The sequence below is a fragment of the Diorhabda sublineata genome, chromosome 8, assembly GCF_026230105.1.
Source record: "Diorhabda sublineata isolate icDioSubl1.1 chromosome 8, icDioSubl1.1, whole genome shotgun sequence".
Classification (NCBI taxonomy): Eukaryota; Metazoa; Arthropoda; class Insecta; order Coleoptera; family Chrysomelidae; genus Diorhabda; species Diorhabda sublineata.
Window position 1 is genome coordinate 2,303,838 of NC_079481.1, and position 21,970 is coordinate 2,325,807.

Below are 21,970 nucleotides of genomic sequence, written 5' to 3' on the forward strand. Positions count from 1 at the left end.
ACGCTATTCACACTACCACTACACTAACACTCTAAATTACACTGAAGCGCGTTATGACAGGTTATCAAAACGTCCAACGTCAAACAGTGTAATTTCGAGTGTTGGTGTAGTGGCAGTGTGGTCAATATGAATACCCCCAACGCTTCCAAACTTCAATCTAAGCGCAAGGAATGGTTTTACCAACGTCTCAAAGATCTTTCTGAACGTTGATTTAAAATCATAGAATATGGGCTATACTTCGAATATAAAAATTTTCTTTTTGTATGATTATTGTTGAGCAAAGTGAATATTGGAAACCGATGATATTTTTTATCCAAATGTGCAAGTACTGAACACGCTATTCACACTACCACTACACTAACACTCTAAATTACACTGAAGCGCGTTATGACAGGTTATTAAAACGTCAAACGTCAAACAGTGTAATTTCGAGTGTTAGTGTAGTGGCGGTGTGGTCAATATGAATATCCCCGACACTTCCAAACTTCAATCCAAGCGCAAGGAATGGTTTTACTTCTAAACTATAGAGAAATAATTAATATTATGTAAATGTGATAAATTAAATGAGATAATTGATTCATTGGCACAATTTGAATGACCGAACTTGACAATAGAAGAACAATAGGTATATATCGTTTTGTTTTGATTTCCATTAAGCACAATTTACGGAAAGTGGGATTTTTGGGTGGTGGAAATGAAGAATAATATTTATTTAACCGTTGCCTGATCTAATTCATAGTCTGTTGTGGTAGTGTTGTTTGTTTCACCAAGGGAATTAAGTATGTTCCAATTTATTTGTATTTTGATTATCAAAAACTGATTACGCTTCACTTTATTTTTTATGAACTAATCAATAATATTTTGGATTATTTCTCAGCAAAAATATTTCTCTACAAGCTCCAGTTTTTTTTTAAATCGGATCAACTGGTTTCTTAATTTGTACCGATTTAAAAAATAGGAAAAAATAATGAAAAAATAAGCTTCTTAGTATTTACAAGCAAATTTTGAGGTTTGGAAAAAATAAAAATCTCTAGTGGTCAAATCTGGTGAATATATAGGTAGTTGAATGAAAATTCTATCTTTCCATCAATGCTGATTTTCTTTTTTAAATCTTCTGGGATTTCCTACCCATTCAACACATTCATTGGAACTCAATGGAAATGTTTCCGGGCCTTGGTGCCTTTCCATTTTTTGACAGTAGTGAAGTTTACCGAATTTTGTCTACTACAACTTCAAATTGTGTTATCTTTCCCGTCAGTAGTTGTTAGTAATGATATTTCCATTCAATTATGTCTATTGAATTGAAAAATATTTTTCAGACGACGCCATTTGAAAGTTGTTCGTTCTGTATTCATTTACATATCGAAAGTTGCGTTTTTAGTATTCCATGTAGTGGAAATGACAGTTCCGTACTGCAAAACACTTCCGGGACGTTCTGGAGTGACTCTAGCCACTTGACAGTTGACAGTTTAACTACGATGATTTTGCATAACCTTGAATTTTTCATTTTTGTCTCAGTACATATAAAATCCTGTCTATATACTGAAGTTTTTCTTTTGTACCAGCTCGTTTATTGTTTTTGTAAACAATTCCGAATGCTAGATCAAAAGCATCAGCAAACGGCAACTGTTCTTCATCTTTATCGAACTCTCCCTGTATAAAATCTGCACCTAAGATTCTGATTTAACGGGAACATCTTTTGTTAAATTGTTTTCCATTTCTGGAAACTCTGATAACTAATTTGCATCATCGTCATCTTCTTCATTTCCGCTTTCTTCGTCAGATAAAACAGCAGAGGCTGGTGACTCTACAGACACATTTTCAGAAGTATTTTCTTCCAGAATCCAATTCGAAATCGTTGTTTCAACGTTTTGATCCATTTTATTCCAGTAAAAAAGCATCAAAATATTATTAATGAATATAAAGACGATATAAATCGATAGGTATGCAGCACAAAACGTAGCAACATATTCATATTCACATTTTCTTAGAGTTCCTCTTCATCAGGATTATCCTGAGTCAAATCCTCATCCTCAATGGATGCTGAATTCGAGCAGGACTGACCATTGCAGTTGAAGCGTATTCTTATAATACTTTTTAGCAGCTGCACTTTCCTGGTACACTCCTTCGTATATTTGAAAGAAACAGTATTAAAAATTCCAATTGGAGCTGGATCCTTAGTGTTTACGATGAGAAGGAAGGTCAAGGTCCATCCTTCGCCGTCTCCAGCTCAGAGAATCCTTTGATCTATCATCTATCAGCTCTGGATTTGGAGGTACATCTTCAGAAAGCTGAAATCAGAGAGTTAGGATCGGAATCTTCATGATGAAAAGCCTTGATAGTTTCTTGTGTTTTTTTTTCAAGAAGCTTAACAAATATCAATATGAATAGTGTCAACTGAATGCCAGTTTTGGCAACAACGAGTGAAATCAGCCAAAAAAATTGTTATATCGGCATACGAAGACATTACCAATGTAGAAGCTGAGTTTTCTCAATGGGAGTATCTGTTTTAAAGTATTTGCAGCTACTATTCGAAAAGAAATGTTTCCAATATCTCATTCCATGCACCATGCGTTCAGAGAAACATTTTTAAGCACCGGTGAGGTGTTCAAAATAGCCTCATATTGGAATTATGTCCTCATTAATATGACTGTATTTTTGAGCTGTTAATTCGAAATTTTGATTGGTATTTTCAGAATTATGGAGCCGCATCTAGTCAGCAGCTCGAATTTATTATTGGCCGAAGTTAATGGTACCAAAAAAAATGACGCGTACACAACAAATACCACAGCTACGAAATACAATGATAATAAACCTAAAATAGTGTGGTTCAACGCGTTTGTGTTTTTAGTTCTGCATTCGATAGCTTTATATGGATTATGGTTAATTTTAACGTTGCAAGTTTCATGGAAAACAACACTTTGGAGTAAGTATATAAGAATACCTTTCAAAATGTGTAGATGTGTCGCAGTTTTGAAATAACCGATTAGTTTGACTCAAGGTTTCGTTATAAAGTTGCGTCGTCGTCGAGGCTTTCCCAAAACTTCCTCAAAGTCCGTTGCAGACATCTGCAGTTAGCCCATTCGACGATTTTCCTACTCGGAACACGACTTTGGATCGGAAGTTTTCGACGACTCCAATTTTGAAGTTTCTGAGTATCATTCTATACGAATTCCATCTGTTAGCAGGATCCTTTCCCTGTTTTCAGGCATTTCTTCGACTCAAACCTCATTAACGTTCTGTAATCCATCGTTGAGGGTCCCATTGTCCACCTCTTGGATTCCTGAATGTTTATTTGTGTCTTTGTACATGAATAATACATTAAAATTTCCGAAAATTATCTGAGGCTATTCCTAGTGGTTGATAATACGTTTCAACGGTTTCAATCTATTCACGACTGGCGCTTGTATTCGAACGCTTTTGTTTGTACCGATTATGTAGCTGATTAATTTCATATTTAGTTTATTAAAGGCCGTTAAGTTTCCTATTTTCATGTCGTGGACAATACGTTCTTAAATTTCTCTTTCCGCAATTAAAAAAGAAGAATAAAACATGTCAACAACAAAAGTAATTTTCTCCAGAATAATTATTATCTTCAGCTGTTGCTATTACTAAAATATTAAATATTTTTATTGCTGTAAGAAAGAAAATACCCATGAAAGTTCTATTTTATCTTTGCCATTAATTTCAATTATTCGTAATAAATGTTATGTATACAGAATGTCTCAAAACGTTGTTGGACTGACATGTAGATGGCGCTACAAGTATAAAATCCATGAAACAAATTTGACAGCTGTTGTACTCTTAGTTTGTTAATTGTATTTTGAGTGAGACAACTATATTTATAGAGCTTTGCTTATTGAAAAAAAAATATGCTTGACTTGATAAATATTTCACCCATTTTGTCCTGGAAAAATAAGTGATTTAAACGAAGCGAAATTAACTTCAAGGACGATGGACGTCACAAAGAGGTTGCGACCGAAGAAAACATCAAAATCCACAAAATAATTTCGGATTTCAGAACGATTTAATGTGACAATAGATGAGATATGATTCCAAACGACAGGACTGCACGTAATGAACCGATTCGAAAGCGTTGAAAGACGCAAAAGTTGGCTGATTAGCTACTGTATCCTTCAGATCTAGCCCTAGATACTTTTTCTTGTCTTAAAGCAAATTACTAATAAAATTGTTAAGAAGAAAGATTATATATATACAGCAGAGGTCTTGCAGCTTGCTTTCTGGTTTTCCTGGTTAGCTCTGTCTTCCATAGTTTGATCAATTCCTCCCTTCCAGTTCCTGGAGGGTCTTCCTCGTCTCCTTCTGTTCTGCTCCATCACGTGTTCGTTCAGAGCAGTTGCTCAGTCTGAATCCTCTTTGAAGTCGTGTATACTCGACCTGTTCTTCGTCGTATCTCTAGAAGAAAGATTACAGTAGCAAATCAACAAGCAGACCTTAGCTGCCTCGGACCTAGATCATAAGCACTTGGTTCGAGATTTGGTAGAAGAAAATGCACGATGTTTTTTTTTTAATTCAAGATTTCCTCTTCCAGGTTACCTTTATCTGTCTTTTGCAAGTGTTGGAGTAACTGGGGGAGCCCATCGTCTCTGGTCGCACAGATCTTACAAAGCCAAACTCCCATTGAGGATATTTCTGATGCTGGGTCAAACGGCATCTCTACAAAATGACATTCACGAATGGGTGAGGGATCACAGGGTTCATCATAAATTTACTGATACGAACGCAGATCCGCACAATTCTTCGAGAGGATTCTTTTTCTGTCACGTGGGTTGGTTGATGATGAAGAAGCACGAGGATGTGAAAATCAAAGGGAAAACTATTGATATGAGCGATGTTGCGGCGGATCCTGTAGTTCAGTGGCAACGAAAGTAAGTGATTATTAAGTAATGTGGCATTTTTGAACTTTGAAACCACTTCTATTTCAATCCATTCATTTAATTTTCTCTTATGCACATTTTCGTTGCTTATTTTTTCTTTTTTCTTGATTGATCCAATCTTGAACTCCGATTGAATCAAGCTTTATACATATTTCACGCATTTCGAGAAATATAAAGAAATATTAAAGTTATGTATAATTTTTTTAAAGTTCTGAAATTTTTTAATTTGTCTTCTACATTTTCCACAGTATCTGATTTAACCGTTTTTTTATATTAAACTTTATCCATGAATGGTATGGTCCACAAACCGAGTTTATCAAGAAATAGTTTTTTTTAACAAATCGTTTTTTGTCTCTGGGAGTTGTTTATGATCAAAAATAATTATATGTGTTTGGAAACTGATTTTTTTCAGAAACATATCATAATTTTTTGGGTTTACAAAGTGTTTTTTTTCAATTGAAAATCACCATTTAATTTTCAAAACTGTTTTCTTTCAAAATCGTTTCAACTTAACCATCATCATCATCTACGTCTTTGGAAGCTGCTTTTTCTCAAAAGTATCGTTTGTATTTGAGCGCAATTCTCAATTACAAACCTTCATTTTATTTAAAAAACATTTTTTGACGTTTTTAATTGGAAACTATCTATTTAAAAATAACCGTCACATATTTTTGGAAAATGTCTTTCTCAAAAACCAGCCAACTATTTCTAGTTTGGAAGCCAACTCCTGGAAACTATTTTCAAAAATAAACATTCAAGTCTTTGGAAGCTGATTTTTCTCAAAAGCATCGTTTGTATTTGAGCGCAATTCTTAATTAAAAACCTTCATTTTATTTAAAAAACATTTTTTGACGTTTTTAATTGGAAACTATCTATTTAAAAATAACCGTCACATATTTTTGGAAAATGTCTTTCTCAAAAACCAGCCAACTATTTCTAGTTTGGAAGCCAACTCCTGGAAACTATTTTCAAAAATAAACATTCAAGTCTTTGGAAGCTGATTTTTCTCAAAAGCATCGTTTGTATTTGAGCGCAATTCTTAATTAAAAACCTTCATTTTATTTAAAAAACATTTTTTGACGTTTTTAATTGGAAACTATCTATTTAAAAATAACCGTCACATATTTTTGGAAAATGTCTTTCTCAAAAACCAGCCAACTATTTCTAGTTTGGAAGCCAACTCCTGGAAACTATTTTCAAAAATAAACATTCAAGTCTTTGGAAGCTGATTTTTCTCAAAAGCATCGTTTGTATTTGAGCGCAATTCTTAATTAAAAACCTTCATTTTATTTAAAAAACATTTTTTGACGTTTTTAATTGGAAACTATCTATTTAAAAATAACCGTCACATATTTTTGGAAAATGTCTTTCTCAAAAACCAGCCAACTATTTCTAGTTTGGAAGCCAACTCCTGGAAACTATTTTCAAAAATAAACGTTCAAGTCTTTGGAAGCTGATTTTTCTCAAAAGCATCGTTTGTATTTGAGCGCAATTCTTAATTAAAAACCTTCATTTTATTTAAAAAACATTTTTTGACGTTTTTAATTGGAAACTATCTATTTAAAAATAACCGTCACATATTTTTGGAAAATGTCTTTCTCAAAAACCAGCCAACTATTTATTTTTTTTTTAACTCAAACATCATTTGGCTTTGGAGAATTTCAAAAAAAAAAACAACAAATGATGTCTGTCTCAAAAAGAAACTATCATATGTCGTTGGGGTCTGTTTTTTTATTATATTATATAATCCTGGAAATTGTTTTAGAAAATAAACGTTCAAGTCTTTGGAAACAATTAAAAACTTTAATTTGTTTGTAAAAACTTTTTTGTCATTTGTCTTGTTTCGTCTATTCGATAAAAAACCATCATATGACTTTGGCAAATGATTTTCTCAAAAGGCAACCATCATATATCAAAAGACCATCAAAAGGAGATTTAGACATGGAATATGGGGACTGATCTATTCCAACCAGAGGATGGTTAACAGCGCATCCCAACTAGGGGTGTTGAACCATTATTATTATTATGTCTTTGAAAAGCTTTCTCAAAAACATTGCATCATATATATTTTCGTTTTTCTCAATTACAAACCTTCATTTGTTTTTGAAAACTGTTTTTCTATTTCCTAACCCAGCCGTCATTGGTTGTTGGAAGGTGTCTTTCAAAAATCCATCGTATATCTTTGGAAACTGCAAACAGAAGCAAATAATCATGTTTTTGGAAACTTGGAAACCAATATAAGTCTTTGAAACTGTTTTTTTTTGCAAAAAACACTTTAATATGTTGTTGGAAGCTGTCTTTTTCATTTATAAACCGACTTTTTCCTAAAAAAACCCGTTATTTGTTTTTGAAAACTGTTTTTCTATTTCTAAACCCAACCGTCATTGGTTTTTGGAAGGTGTCTTTCAAAAATCCATCATATAACTTTGGAAACTGCAAACAGAAGCAAATAATCATGTTTTTGGAAACTTGGAAACCAATATAAGTCTTTGAAACTGTTTTTTTTGCAAAAAACACTTTAATATGTTGTTGGAAGCTGTCTTTTTCATTTATAAACCGATTTTTTCCTAAAAAAACCCGTTATTTGTTTTTGAAAACTATTTTTCTATTTCCTAACCCAACCGTCATTGGTTTTTAGAAGGTGTCTTTCAAAAATCCATCATATAACTTTGGAAACTGCAAACAGAAGCAAATAATCATGTTTTTGGAAACTTGGAAACCAATATAAGTCTTTGAAACTGTTTTTTTTGCAAAAAACACTTTAATATGTTGTTGGGAGCTGTCTTTTTCATTTATAAACCGATTTTTTCCTAAAAAAACCCGTTATTTGTTTTTGAAAACTATTTTTCTATTTCCTAACCCAACCGTCATTGGTTTTTAGAAGGTGTCTTTCAAAAATCCATCATATAACTTTGGAAACTGCAAACAGAAGCAAATAATCATGTTTTTGGAAACTTGGAAACCAATATAAGTCTTTGAAACTGTTTTTTTTGCAAAAAACACTTTAATATGTTGTTGGAAGCTGTCTTTTTCATTTATAAACCGACTTTTTCCTAAAAAAACCCGTTATTTGTTTTTGAAAACTGTTTTTCTATTTCTAAACCCAACCGTCATTGGTTTTTGGAAGGTGTCTTTCAAAAATCCATCATATAACTTTGGAAACTGCAAACAGAAGCAAATAATCATGTTTTTGGAAACTTGGAAACCAATATAAGTCTTTGAAACTGTTTTTTTTGCAAAAAACACTTTAATATGTTGTTGGGAGCTGTCTTTTTCATTTATAAACCGATTTTTTCCTAAAAAAACCCGTTATTTGTTTTTGAAAACTATTTTTCTATTTCCTAACCCAACCGTCATTGGTTTTTAGAAGGTGTCTTTCAAAAATCCATCATATAACTTTGGAAACTGCAAACAGAAGCAAATAATCATGTTTTTGGAAACTTGGAAACCAATATAAGTCTTTGAAACTGTTTTTTTTGCAAAAAACACTTTAATATGTTGTTGGGAGCTGTCTTTTTCATTTATAAACCGATTTTTTCCTAAAAAAACCCGTTATTTGTTTTTGAAAACTATTTTTCTATTTCCTAACCCAACCGTCATTGGTTTTTAGAAGGTGTCTTTCAAAAATCCATCATATAACTTTGGAAACTGCAAACAGAAGCAAATAATCATGTTTTTGGAAACTTGGAAACCAATATAAGTCTTTGAAACTGTTTTTTTTGCAAAAAACACTTTAATATGTTGTTGGGAGCTGTCTTTTTCATTTATAAACCGATTTTTTCCTAAAAAAACCCGTTATTTGTTTTTGAAAACTATTTTTCTATTTCCTAACCCAACCGTCATTGGTTTTTAGAAGGTGTCTTTCAAAAATCCATCATATAACTTTGGAAACTGCAAACAGAAGCAAATAATCATGTTTTTGGAAACTTGGAAACCAATATAAGTCTTTGAAACTGTTTTTTTTGCAAAAAACACTTTAATATGTTGTTGGGAGCTGTCTTTTTCATTTATAAACCGATTTTTTCCTAAAAAAACCCGTTATTTGTTTTTGAAAACTATTTTTCTATTTCCTAACCCAACCGTCATTGGTTTTTAGAAGGTGTCTTTCAAAAATCCATCATATAACTTTGGAAACTGCAAACAGAAGCAAATAATCATGTTTTTGGAAACTTGGAAACCAATATAAGTCTTTGAAACTGTTTTTTTTGCAAAAAACACTTTAATATGTTGTTGGAAGCTGTCTTTTTCATTTATAAACCGACTTTTTCCTAAAAAAACCCGTTATTTGTTTTTGAAAACTGTTTTTCTATTTCTAAACCCAACCGTCATTGGTTTTTGGAAGGTGTCTTTCAAAAATCCATCATATAACTTTGGAAACTGCAAACAGAAGCAAATAATCATGTTTTTGGAAACTTGGAAACCAATATAAGTCTTTGAAACTGTTTTTTTTTTGCAAAAAACACTTTAATATGTTGTTGGAAGCTGTCTTTTTCATTTATAAACCGACTTTTTCCTAAAAAAACCCGTTATTTGTTTTTGAAAACTGTTTTTCTATTTCTAAACCCAACCGTCATTGGTTTTTGGAAGGTGTCTTTCAAAAATCCATCGTATATCTTTGGAAACTGCAAACAAAAGCAAATAATCATGTTTTTGGAAACTTGGAAACCAATATAAGTCTTTGAAACTGTTTTTTTTTTGCAAAAAACACTTTAATATGTTGTTGGAAGCTGTCTTTTTCATTTATAAACCGACTTTTTCCTAAAAAAAACCCGTTATTTGTTTTTGAAAACTGTTTTTCTATTTCTAAACCCAACCGTCATTGGTTTTTGGAAGGTGTCTTTCAAAAATCCATCATATAACTTTGGAAACTGCAAACAGAAGCTAATAATCATGTTTTTGGAAACTTGGAAACCAATATAAGTCTTTGAAACTGTTTTTTTTTGCAAAAAACACTTTAATATGTTGTTGGAAGCTGTCTTTTTCATTTATAAACCGACTTTTTCCTAAAAAAACCCGTTATTTGTTTTTGAAAACTGTTTTTCTATTTCTAAACCCAACCGTCATTGGTTTTTGGAAGGTGTCTTTCAAAAATCCATCGTATATCTTTGGAAACTGCAAACAAAAGCAAATAATCATGTTTTTGGAAACTTGGAAACCAATATAAGTCTTTGAAACTGTTTTTTTTTTGCAAAAAACACTTTAATATGTTGTTGGAAGCTGTCTTTTTCATTTATAAACCGACTTTTTCCTAAAAAAACCCGTTATTTGTTTTTGAAAACTGTTTTTCTATTTCTAAACCCAACCGTCATTGGTTTTTGGAAGGTGTCTTTCAAAAATCCATCATATAACTTTGGAAACTGCAAACAAAAGCAAATAATCATGTTTTTGGAAACTTGGAAACCAATATAAGTCTTTGAAACTGTTTTTTTTTTGCAAAAAACACTTTAATATGTTGTTGGAAGCTGTCTTTTTCATTTATAAACCGACTTTTTCCTAAAAAAACCCGTTATTTGTTTTTGAAAACTGTTTTTCTATTTCTAAACCCAACCGTCATTGGTTTTTGGAAGGTGTCTTTCAAAAATCCATCGTATATCTTTGGAAACTGCAAACAAAAGCAAATAATCATGTTTTTGGAAACTTGGAAACCAATATAAGTCTTTGAAACTGTTTTTTTTTTGCAAAAAACACTTTAATATGTTGTTGGAAGCTGTCTTTTTCATTTATAAACCGACTTTTTCCTAAAAAAACCCGTTATTTGTTTTTGAAAACTGTTTTTCTATTTCTAAACCCAACCGTCATTGGTTTTTGGAAGGTGTCTTTCAAAAATCCATCATATAACTTTGGAAACTGCAAACAGAAGCAAATAATCATGTTTTTGGAAACTTGGAAACCAATATAAGTCTTTGAAACTGTTTTTTTTTTTGCAAAAAACACTTTAATATGTTGTTGGAAGCTGTCTTTTTCATTTATAAACCGACTTTTTCCTAAAAAAACCCGTTATTTGTTTTTGAAAACTGTTTTTCTATTTCTAAACCCAACCGTCATTGGTTTTTGGAAGGTGTCTTTCAAAAATCCATCGTATATCTTTGGAAACTGCAAACAAAAGCAAATAATCATGTTTTTGGAAACTTGGAAACCAATATAAGTCTTTGAAACTGTTTTTTTTTTGCAAAAAACACTTTAATATGTTGTTGGAAGCTGTCTTTTTCATTTATAAACCGACTTTTTCCTAAAAAAACCCGTTATTTGTTTTTGAAAACTGTTTTTCTATTTCTAAACCCAACCGTCATTGGTTTTTGGAAGGTGTCTTTCAAAAATCCATCATATAACTTTGGAAACTGCAAACAGAAGCAAATAATCATGTTTTTGGAAACTTGGAAACCAATATAAGTCTTTGAAACTGTTTTTATTTTCAAAAAACACTTTAATATGTTGTTGGAAGCTGTCTTTATCATTTATAAACCGACTTTTTCCTAAAAAAACCCGTTATTTGTTTTTGAAAACTGTTTTTCTATTTCTAAACCCAACCGTCATTGGTTTTTGGAAGGTGTCTTTCAAAAATCCATCATATAACTTTGGAAACTGCAAACAGAAGCTAATAATCATGTTTTTGGAAACTTGGAAACCAATATAAGTCTTTGAAACTGTTTTTTTTTGCAAAAAACACTTTAATATGTTGTTGGAAGCTGTCTTTTTCATTTATAAACCGACTTTTTCCTAAAAAAACCCGTTATTTGTTTTTGAAAACTGTTTTTCTATTTCTAAACCCAACCGTCATTGGTTTTTGGAAGGTGTCTTTCAAAAATCCATCATATAACTTTGGAAACTGCAAACAGAAGCAAATAATCATGTTTTTGGAAACTTGGAAACCAATATAAGTCTTTGAAACTGTTTTTTTTGCAAAAAACACTTTAATATGTTGTTGGGAGCTGTCTTTTTCATTTATAAACCGATTTTTTCCTAAAAAAACCCGTTATTTGTTTTTGAAAACTATTTTTCTATTTCCTAACCCAACCGTCATTGGTTTTTAGAAGGTGTCTTTCAAAAATCCATCATATAACTTTGGAAACTGCAAACAGAAGCAAATAATCATGTTTTTGGAAACTTGGAAACCAATATAAGTCTTTGAAACTGTTTTTTTTTGCAAAAAACACTTTAATATGTTGTTGGAAGCTGTCTTTTTCATTTATAAACCGACTTTTTCCTAAAAAAACCCGTTATTTGTTTTTGAAAACTGTTTTTCTATTTCTAAACCCAACCGTCATTGGTTTTTGGAAGGTGTCTTTCAAAAATCCATCGTATATCTTTGGAAACTGCAAACAAAAGCAAATAATCATGTTTTTGGAAACTTGGAAACCAATATAAGTCTTTGAAACTGTTTTTTTTTTGCAAAAAACACTTTAATATGTTGTTGGAAGCTGTCTTTTTCATTTATAAACCGACTTTTTCCTAAAAAAACCCGTTATTTGTTTTTGAAAACTGTTTTTCTATTTCTAAACCCAACCGTCATTGGTTTTTGGAAGGTGTCTTTCAAAAATCCATCATATAACTTTGGAAACTGCAAACAAAAGCAAATAATCATGTTTTTGGAAACTTGGAAACCAATATAAGTCTTTGAAACTGTTTTTTTTTGCAAAAAACACTTTAATATGTTGTTGGAAGCTGTCTTTTTCATTTATAAACCGACTTTTTCCTAAAAAAACCCGTTATTTGTTTTTGAAAACTGTTTTTCTATTTCTAAACCCAACCGTCATTGGTTTTTGGAAGGTGTCTTTCAAAAATCCATCATATAACTTTGGAAACTGCAAACAGAAGCTAATAATCATGTTTTTGGAAACTTGGAAACCAATATAAGTCTTTGAAACTGTTTTTTTTTGCAAAAAACACTTTAATATGTTGTTGGAAGCTGTCTTTTTCATTTATAAACCGACTTTTTCCTAAAAAAACCCGTTATTTGTTTTTGAAAACTGTTTTTCTATTTCTAAACCCAACCGTCATTGGTTTTTGGAAGGTGTCTTTCAAAAATCCATCATATAACTTTGGAAACTGCAAACAGAAGCTAATAATCATGTTTTTGGAAACTTGGAAACCAATATAAGTCTTTGAAACTGTTTTTTTTTGCAAAAAACACTTTAATATGTTGTTGGAAGCTGGCTTTTTCATTTATAAACCGACTTTTTCCTAAAAAAACCCGTTATTTGTTTTTGAAAACTGTTTTTCTATTTCTAAACCCAACCGTCATTGGTTTTTGGAAGGTGTCTTTCAAAAATCCATCATATAACTTTGGAAACTGCAAACAAAAGCAAATAATCATGTTTTTGGAAACTTGGAAACCAATATAAGTCTTTGAAACTGTTTTTTTTTGCAAAAAACACTCTAATATGTTGTTGGAAGCTGTCTTTTTCATTTATAAACCGACTTTTTCCTAAAAAAACCCGTTATTTGTTTTTGAAAACTGTTTTTCTATTTCTAAACCCAACCGTCATTGGTTTTTGGAAGGTGTCTTTCAAAAATCCATCGTATATCTTTGGAAACTGCAAACAAAAGCAAATAATCATGTTTTTGGAAACTTGGAAACCAATATAAGTCTTTGAAACTGTTTTTTTTTTGCAAAAAACACTTTAATATGTTGTTGGAAGCTGTCTTTTTCATTTATAAACCGACTTTTTCCTAAAAAAACCCGTTATTTGTTTTTGAAAACTGTTTTTCTATTTCTAAACCCAACCGTCATTGGTTTTTGGAAGGTGTCTTTCAAAAATCCATCATATAACTTTGGAAACTGCAAACAGAAGCTAATAATCATGTTTTTGGAAACTTGGAAACCAATATAAGTCTTTGAAACTGTTTTTTTTTGCAAAAAACACTTTAATATGTTGTTGGAAGCTGTCTTTTTCATTTATAAACCGACTTTTTCCTAAAAAAACCCGTTATTTGTTTTTGAAAACTGTTTTTCTATTTCTAAACCCAACCGTCATTGGTTTTTGGAAGGTGTCTTTCAAAAATCCATCATATAACTTTGGAAACTGCAAACAGAAGCTAATAATCATGTTTTTGGAAACTTGGAAACCAATATAAGTCTTTGAAACTGTTTTTATTTTCAAAAAACACTTTAATATGTTGTTGGAAGCTGTCTTTATCATTTATAAACCGACTTTTTCCTAAAAAAACCCGTTATTTGTTTTTGAAAACTGTTTTTCTATTTCTAAACCCAACCGTCATTGGTTTTTGGAAGGTGTCTTTCAAAAATCCATCATATAACTTTGGAAACTGCAAACAGAAGCTAATAATCATGTTTTTGGAAACTTGGAAACCAATATAAGTCTTTGAAACTGTTTTTTTTTGCAAAAAACACTTTAATATGTTGTTGGAAGCTGTCTTTTTCATTTATAAACCGACTTTTTCCTAAAAAAACCCGTTATTTGTTTTTGAAAACTGTTTTTCTATTTCTAAACCCAACCGTCATTGGTTTTTGGAAGGTGTCTTTCAAAAATCCATCATATAACTTTGGAAACTGCAAACAGAAGCAAATAATCATGTTTTTGGAAACTTGGAAACCAATATAAGTCTTTGAAACTGTTTTTTTTGCAAAAAACACTTTAATATGTTGTTGGGAGCTGTCTTTTTCATTTATAAACCGATTTTTTCCTAAAAAAACCCGTTATTTGTTTTTGAAAACTATTTTTCTATTTCCTAACCCAACCGTCATTGGTTTTTAGAAGGTGTCTTTCAAAAATCCATCATATAACTTTGGAAACTGCAAACAGAAGCAAATAATCATGTTTTTGGAAACTTGGAAACCAATATAAGTCTTTGAAACTGTTTTTTTTGCAAAAAACACTTTAATATGTTGTTGGGAGCTGTCTTTTTCATTTATAAACCGACTTTTTCCTAAAAAAACCCGTTATTTGTTTTTGAAAACTGTTTTTCTATTTCTAAACCCAACCGTCATTGGTTTTTGGAAGGTGTCTTTCAAAAATCCATCATATAACTTTGGAAACTGCAAACAGAAGCAAATAATCATGTTTTTGGAAACTTGGAAACCAATATAAGTCTTTGAAACTGTTTTTTTTGCAAAAAACACTTTAATATGTTGTTGGAAGCTGTCTTTTTCATTTATAAACCGACTTTTTCCTAAAAAAACCCGTTATTTGTTTTTGAAAACTGTTTTTCTATTTCTAAACCCAACCGTCATTGGTTTTTGGAAGGTGTCTTTCAAAAATCCATCATATATCTTTGGAAACTGCAAACAGAAGCAAATAATCATGTTTTTGGAAACTTGGAAACCAATATAAGTCTTTGAAACTGTTTTTTTTTTGCAAAAAACACTTTAATATGTTGTTGGAAGCTGTCTTTTTCATTTATAAACCGACTTTTTCCTAAAAAAACCCATCATTTGTTTTTGAAAACTGTCTTTTTGAAATACAAATTGTTATTTGTTTTTCCAAATTGTCTATTTCAAAAACCAAGCGTCATGTACTTTCGAAAATTGTTTTTTTTTTCCTGAAACAAACCATCGTTTGGCTATGAAATTGTTTCTTTCGAAAACTAAGATTTTTCTAAACTTTTCTAAAACTAACGGGAATATTAAATTCATGGAATGAAGAGCTGTAACAAAAATTCTATGACTGTTTGTATCGGAATCAAACAACGATTGTTCTGTCGAATCGATTTACTCTGTAGGTATTCCGCAAGACTTACCAAGGTGGTTCAAGAACGTAAACTGAAAGCGAATAAATTTTTAATAGATTACAACGACAACAACGTTTGTCCTGTCAGATTATTCGAGAAGTTGATGTCAAAAGGGGCTCAAATATTAAAATTAACAGATTTTACCTAAGAATAATAGTCACTGGAAAACCGAAAATGATTTCCGTTTCGAAAATACATCGTCAGCAGTTATAGAAACTAACTCGTCTGAATCTTCAGAGCCTTTCTTAAGATTGTTGCTTATACGCAACTATTAAAAACTGCCTTTTTGAAATACAAATTTCTGTATGACTTTCGACACTGTCTGTTTCAAAAATTGAGCGTCTTTTACTTTTGAAAGCTGCGTTTTGATTTACAAACTGTATTTTTCCAAAACGGTGTCATTTTTCTTCAGAAAGTATCCTCAAAAAAAACCTTCATATGTGATTGGAAGCTGTCTTTTCCATCATATATATTTGAAAATTGCTTTTAACCTAAAACAATACGTTGTTTGTTTATAAAAATTAGGTGTCCTTTTATTTTGGAAACTTGGTTGCCCTTTTCAAAAAGAAACAAAACCATAAATGTCTTTGGAAACTATCGTTTTCACAAACAAACTTTGTGTCTGAGAACTGCTGAACTGATACAAAAAGTTATTTTCCCAAAAATAATCAATCTGGCCATATTCTCTTCAATATTCTCTTTCTAAGTGGCTGATTGAATAGATTATTCATTAATTTACTAATTTATTATTAGTAAGGGGGCTCTACTCAAAATACGGAGTGTTTTGGACTGGAATAATTGGAGTATCTTCAAATTTGAAGGTTTACTGCAACCCCATAACTCTATTCCATGCGATCGGATTGGTATCGATATAAATTTGAAAATAAGCAATTCATTTTCCATCTAAATGTAACCCTAAGTACTTGACAACTGGTTTTACTGCTATTGAAATAAACTTTCCACTGATGGAGCCAATTTTATAACAAATTTAGATGATTTTGTACTTTTTCCGTAGCTACACTTTGGTCTACATCTGTTATCATGATTGCAGTGTCATCTGCAAAGGTTGCTACCGAATTTGAATGTCTGTTGTTAATATCAGATACAGTAATGGGCCTTGAACGCCACCCTGAGGTACTCCAGATTCTATCGTATGGTAATTCGAGTAGATATCATCAACTTTGTTTTGAAAGTAGATACCAAACTGTGTCGAACGCCTCTTGTATATCGAGAAATACTCCAGCACACACTTTTTTTTCTTCTAGGATTGTTGAATTGTGGAATGTTCGTTTCTGAAACCGAATTGGTGTTGTGGTATGAGTTAGTTCATGGGAACAACCGGATTTAACGTAGAAATAGTCTTCCTAGTACTTTTTAGTTATCGGATGCGTAGCTTCTGTAGTAGTTCCCCCGTTATCAGATCATACCCAGGAGCTTTCTTGAGATTTAACAGTTTCATTTTATATTTTCATCGTTATTATTATCTGTTTAGAATTAGAAACAAATAATATTCAATCGGAATACGGTGTTTTCGAAGTTTTTGTCGACGTTTGTAATAATTAGAGATTTTCTTTTCTTTCAGATACTACATACCGATGGTTATCTTATTAACTTTCGTAATACCGACTTTCATTCCTTGGTATTTTTGGGGAGAAGCTGCCATTAAGTCTTTCTACGTGTGTATTTGTCGATTTGTACTGCAATTGAATGGAACGTGGGCCGTAAATAGCGCTGCTCACTTATGGGGATACAAACCCTATGATCAGTAAGTATTATTATTTTTTTAATCGGCTATTGTTGGAGTTATAGCTGTTCTAGTAAAACAGCTTCGTACCTGAATAAAATCATTTCAATTACGTACCAGGTTTATGCACTTGAAGGAAATTAACTTCGAAGATGTGCTGGTGAAGTTTCTGTCTGGCTTCTAGCTCCATTAATGACCAGTTGGATAGGATCATAGATTTCAATTTTTTATTAATTGCATGGACTGCTGTTTTTCTTATTCTTCTTAGCAAAAAAGGAATGGGAAACACCTACAAGGTGTTTTTCAGAGGTACACAACTAAGTTGACAGAGCTGCTTCATTTGATAACCCATTTACCAGTTTGAAATGACCTCAGAGTCTGGTTCTGTTCGTCAAACTTTTCAAGCTAGTTTAAACAATAACTTTTTTCATGACCACGTTCAATCTTACTCATAATATGCAACCGACGAGAGGCCAAACAGCTGGTGATTACTGAAGAAGCTCCAGCCGCTGGACAGGGAAACTTTGAGGATTATCCAAGGCGATACTATTCGTCAAATTTATCCAGATTGTTTAAATAACAATTTATTTCATGACCAAGTTCAATCTTACTCATAATAAGCAACCGGTGAGAGGCCAAACAGCTGGTGATTACTGAAGAATCTCCAGACGCAGGATAGAGAAACTTTGAGGATTATCCAAGGCGATACTATTCGTCAAATTTATCCAGATTGTTTAAATAACAATTAATTTCATGACCAAGTTCAATCTTACTCATAATAAGCAACCGGTGAGAGGCCAAACAGCTGGTGATTACTGAAGAATCTCCAGACGCAGGATAGAGAAACTTTGAGGATTATCCAAGGCGATACTATTCGTCAAATTTATCCAGATTGTTTAAATAACAATTAATTTCATGACCAAGTTCAATTTTACTTATAATAAGCAACCGGTGAGAGGCCAAACAGCTGGTGATTACTGAAGAATCTCCAGACGCTGGACAGAGAAACTTTGAAGATTATCCAAGGCGATACTATTCGTCAAATTTATCCAGATTGTTTAAATAACAATTAATTTCATGACCAAGTTCAATCTTACTCATAATAAGCAACCGGTGAGAGGCCAAACAGCTGGTGATTACTGAAGAATCTCCAGACGCTGGACAGAGAAACTTTGAAGATTATCCAAGGCGATACTATTCGTCAAATTTATCCAGATTGTTTAAACAACAATTAATTTCATGACCAAGTTCAATCTTACTCATAATATGCGACCGGTGAGAGGCCAAACAGCTGGTGATTACTGAAGAAGCTCCAGACGCAGGATAGAGAAACTTTGAGGATTATCCAAGGCGATACTATTCGTCAAATTTATCCAGATTGTTTAAATAACAATTAATTTCATGACCAAGTTCAATCTTACTCAAAATATGCGACCGGCGAGAGGCCAAACAGCTGGTGATTACTGAAGAAGCTCCAGACGCAGGATAGAGAAACTTTGAGGATTATCCAAGGCGATACTATTCGTCAAATTTATCCAGATTGTTTAAATAACAATTAATTTCATGACCAAGTTCAATCTTACTCAAAATATGCGACCGGCGAGAGGCCAAACAGCTGGTGATTACTGAAGAATCTCCAGACGAAGGATAGAGAAACTTTGAGGATTATCCAAGGCGATACTATTCGTCAAATTTATCCAGATTGTTTAAATAACAATTAATTTCATGACCAAGTTCAATCTTACTCATAATAAGCAACCGGTGAGAGGCCAAACAGCTGGTGATTACTGAAGAATCTCCAGACGAAGGATAGAGAAACTTTGAGGATTATCCAAGGCGATACTATTCGTCAAATTTATCCAGATTGTTTAAATAACAATTAATTTCATGACCAAGTTCAATCTTACTCAAAATATGCGACCGGCGAGAGGCCAAACAGCTGGTGATTACTGAAGAAGCTCCAGACGCAGGATAGAGAAACTTTGAGGATTATCCAAGGCGATACTATTCGTCAAATTTATCCAGATTGTTTAAATAACAATTAATTTCATGACCAAGTTCAATCTTACTCAAAATATGCGACCGGCGAGAGGCCAAACAGCTGGTGATTACTGAAGAATCTCCAGACGCTGGACAGAGAAACTTTGAAGATTATCCAAGGCGATACTATTCGTCAAATTTATCCAGATTGTTTAAACAACAATTAATTTCATGACCAAGTTCAATCTTACTCATAATATGCGACCGGTGAGAGGCCAAACAGCTGGTGATTACTGAAGAAGCTCCAGACGCAGGATAGAGAAACTTTGAGGATTATCCAAGGCGATACTATTCGTCAAATTTATCCAGATTGTTTAAATAACAATTAATTTCATGACCAAGTTCAATCTTACTCAAAATATGCGACCGGCGAGAGGCCAAACAGCTGGTGATTACTGAAGAAGCTCCAGACGCAGGATAGAGAAACTTTGAGGATTATCCAAGGCGATACTATTCGTCAAATTTATCCAGATTGTTTAAATAACAATTAATTTCATGACCAAGTTCAATCTTACTCAAAATATGCGACCGGCGAGAGGCCAAACAGCTGGTGATTACTGAAGAATCTCCAGACGAAGGATAGAGAAACTTTGAGGATTATCCAAGGCGATACTATTCGTCAAATTTATCCAGATTGTTTAAATAACAATTAATTTCATGACCAAGTTCAATCTTACTCATAATAAGCAACCGGTGAGAGGCCAAACAGCTGGTGATTACTGAAGAATCTCCAGACGAAGGATAGAGAAACTTTGAGGATTATCCAAGGCGATACTATTCGTCAAATTTATCCAGATTGTTTAAATAACAATTAATTTCATGACCAAGTTCAATCTTACTCAAAATATGCGACCGGCGAGAGGCCAAACAGCTGGTGATTACTGAAGAAGCTCCAGACGCAGGATAGAGAAACTTTGAGGATTATCCAAGGCGATACTATTCGTCAAATTTATCCAGATTGTTTAAATAACAATTAATTTCATGACCAAGTTCAATCTTACTCAAAATATGCGACCGGCGAGAGGCCAAACAGCTGGTGATTACTGAAGAATCTCCAGACGAAGGATAGAGAAACTTTGAGGATTATCCAAGGCGATACTATTCGTCAAATTTATCCAGATTGTTTAAATAACAATTAATTTCATGACCAAGTTCAATCTTACTCATAATAAGCAACCGGTGAGAGGCCAAACAGCTGGTGATTACTGAAGAATCTCCAGACGAAGGATAGAGAAACTTTGAGGATTATCCAAGGCGATACTATTCGTCAAATTTATCCAGATTGTTTAAATAACAATTAATTTCATGACCAAGTTCAATCTTACTCATAATAAGCAACCGGTGAGAGGCCAAACAGCTGGTGATTACTGAAGAATCTCCAGACGAAGGACAGAGAAACTTTGAAGATTATCCAAGGCGATACTATTCGTCAAATTTATCCAGATTGTTTAAATAACAATTAATTTCATGACCAAGTTCAATCTTACTCATAATATGCGACCGGTGAGAGGCCAAACAGCTGGTGATTACTGAAGAAGCTCCAGACGCTGGACAGAGAAACTTTGAAGATTATCCAAGGCAATACTTTGTATTTTCGGAAAACTTTATATAAGAAGCAGTGTCTTGGTCTCAAGTCATAGTGAAATAACAAATTTTTATACACAAGTGTGAAATCCCATTACGAAATACTCAATTGCACAGCATGTATTTGCTCAAAGCTTACCATTAATTACGATTTAACACTTTCTCTTCCAAATATTTTCTTAGAGAATTACTTGTTGTTGCAGAACAATAAATCCAGTTGAAAATAAATACGTGTCTGTCATTGGTTACGGTGAAGGTTGGCACAACTACCATCACACTTTTCCCTGGGACTACAAAGCAGCCGAACTCGGAAATTATAGTGCGAATTGGACTACTGGTTTATTGGATTTGATGGCTTACTTAGGTCAAGCATATGATTTACGTACTGTCTCCGAGGATTTAATAAGAAAACGCGCGAATAGAACCGGCGACGGATCATGGAAAGACGGACAAATCGATCTCAAGGCTATCGATAAAAAGAAAAATGACACCAAGCGCTCACAAGAGGAGTATGTTTGGGGTTGGGACGATAAAGATATGAAAGATGAGGATAAAAAACATGCTCACGTCTTCAATAAAGAAAATTAACGTAAAAACAGTAAAAATTCCTTTTTTATATTCCAGTTTGTCATCAAATTATATTATTTTAAAAATTTAGAAATATTTAATGTGTTTATTGTTGAAATTAAATAAAAATATACATTATATAATTTTTTTTTAAACCTTTTCACTCACGATTCCACTAAAATATGCAAAAGTACTTTTCTACTGTACTCACTGGTAGTAAACAAAGTTTTTATCAGAGTTAACAGCGCCGGAATCACAGTTCTCAGCTACGCTGATGATCTGGTAGTGGTCCCAAGGACAAATTATGAAGATATAATCTTTGCCAGGACGATACTTTCCAAAGAATCCTGTAGGATAAAACAATCTTCAAGAAAAAATAATTTCTAAAGCTACTACAGCTAAATTTGAGCTCTTAGGCGAGATATGGTAACTTGAGCCTGAGTTGTTG

At 32.6% G+C, this 21,970-nt stretch overlaps 1 protein-coding gene across 1 annotated transcript; it reads left to right on the forward strand.

Annotated features, from left to right (window-relative positions):
* The first annotated feature begins 721 nt into the window (after positions 1-721).
* On the forward strand, positions 722-21,660 carry LOC130447558 (acyl-CoA Delta(11) desaturase-like). Its single transcript, XM_056784432.1, has 5 exons — positions 722-779; positions 2,697-2,926; positions 4,553-4,889; positions 17,170-17,352; positions 21,159-21,660. Exons 2-5 carry the CDS (start codon positions 2,701-2,703, stop codon positions 21,541-21,543), a joined length of 1,131 nt encoding a protein of 376 aa, XP_056640410.1. The 5' UTR covers positions 722-779; positions 2,697-2,700; the 3' UTR covers positions 21,544-21,660.
* The last annotated feature ends 310 nt before the right edge of the window (positions 21,661-21,970 follow it).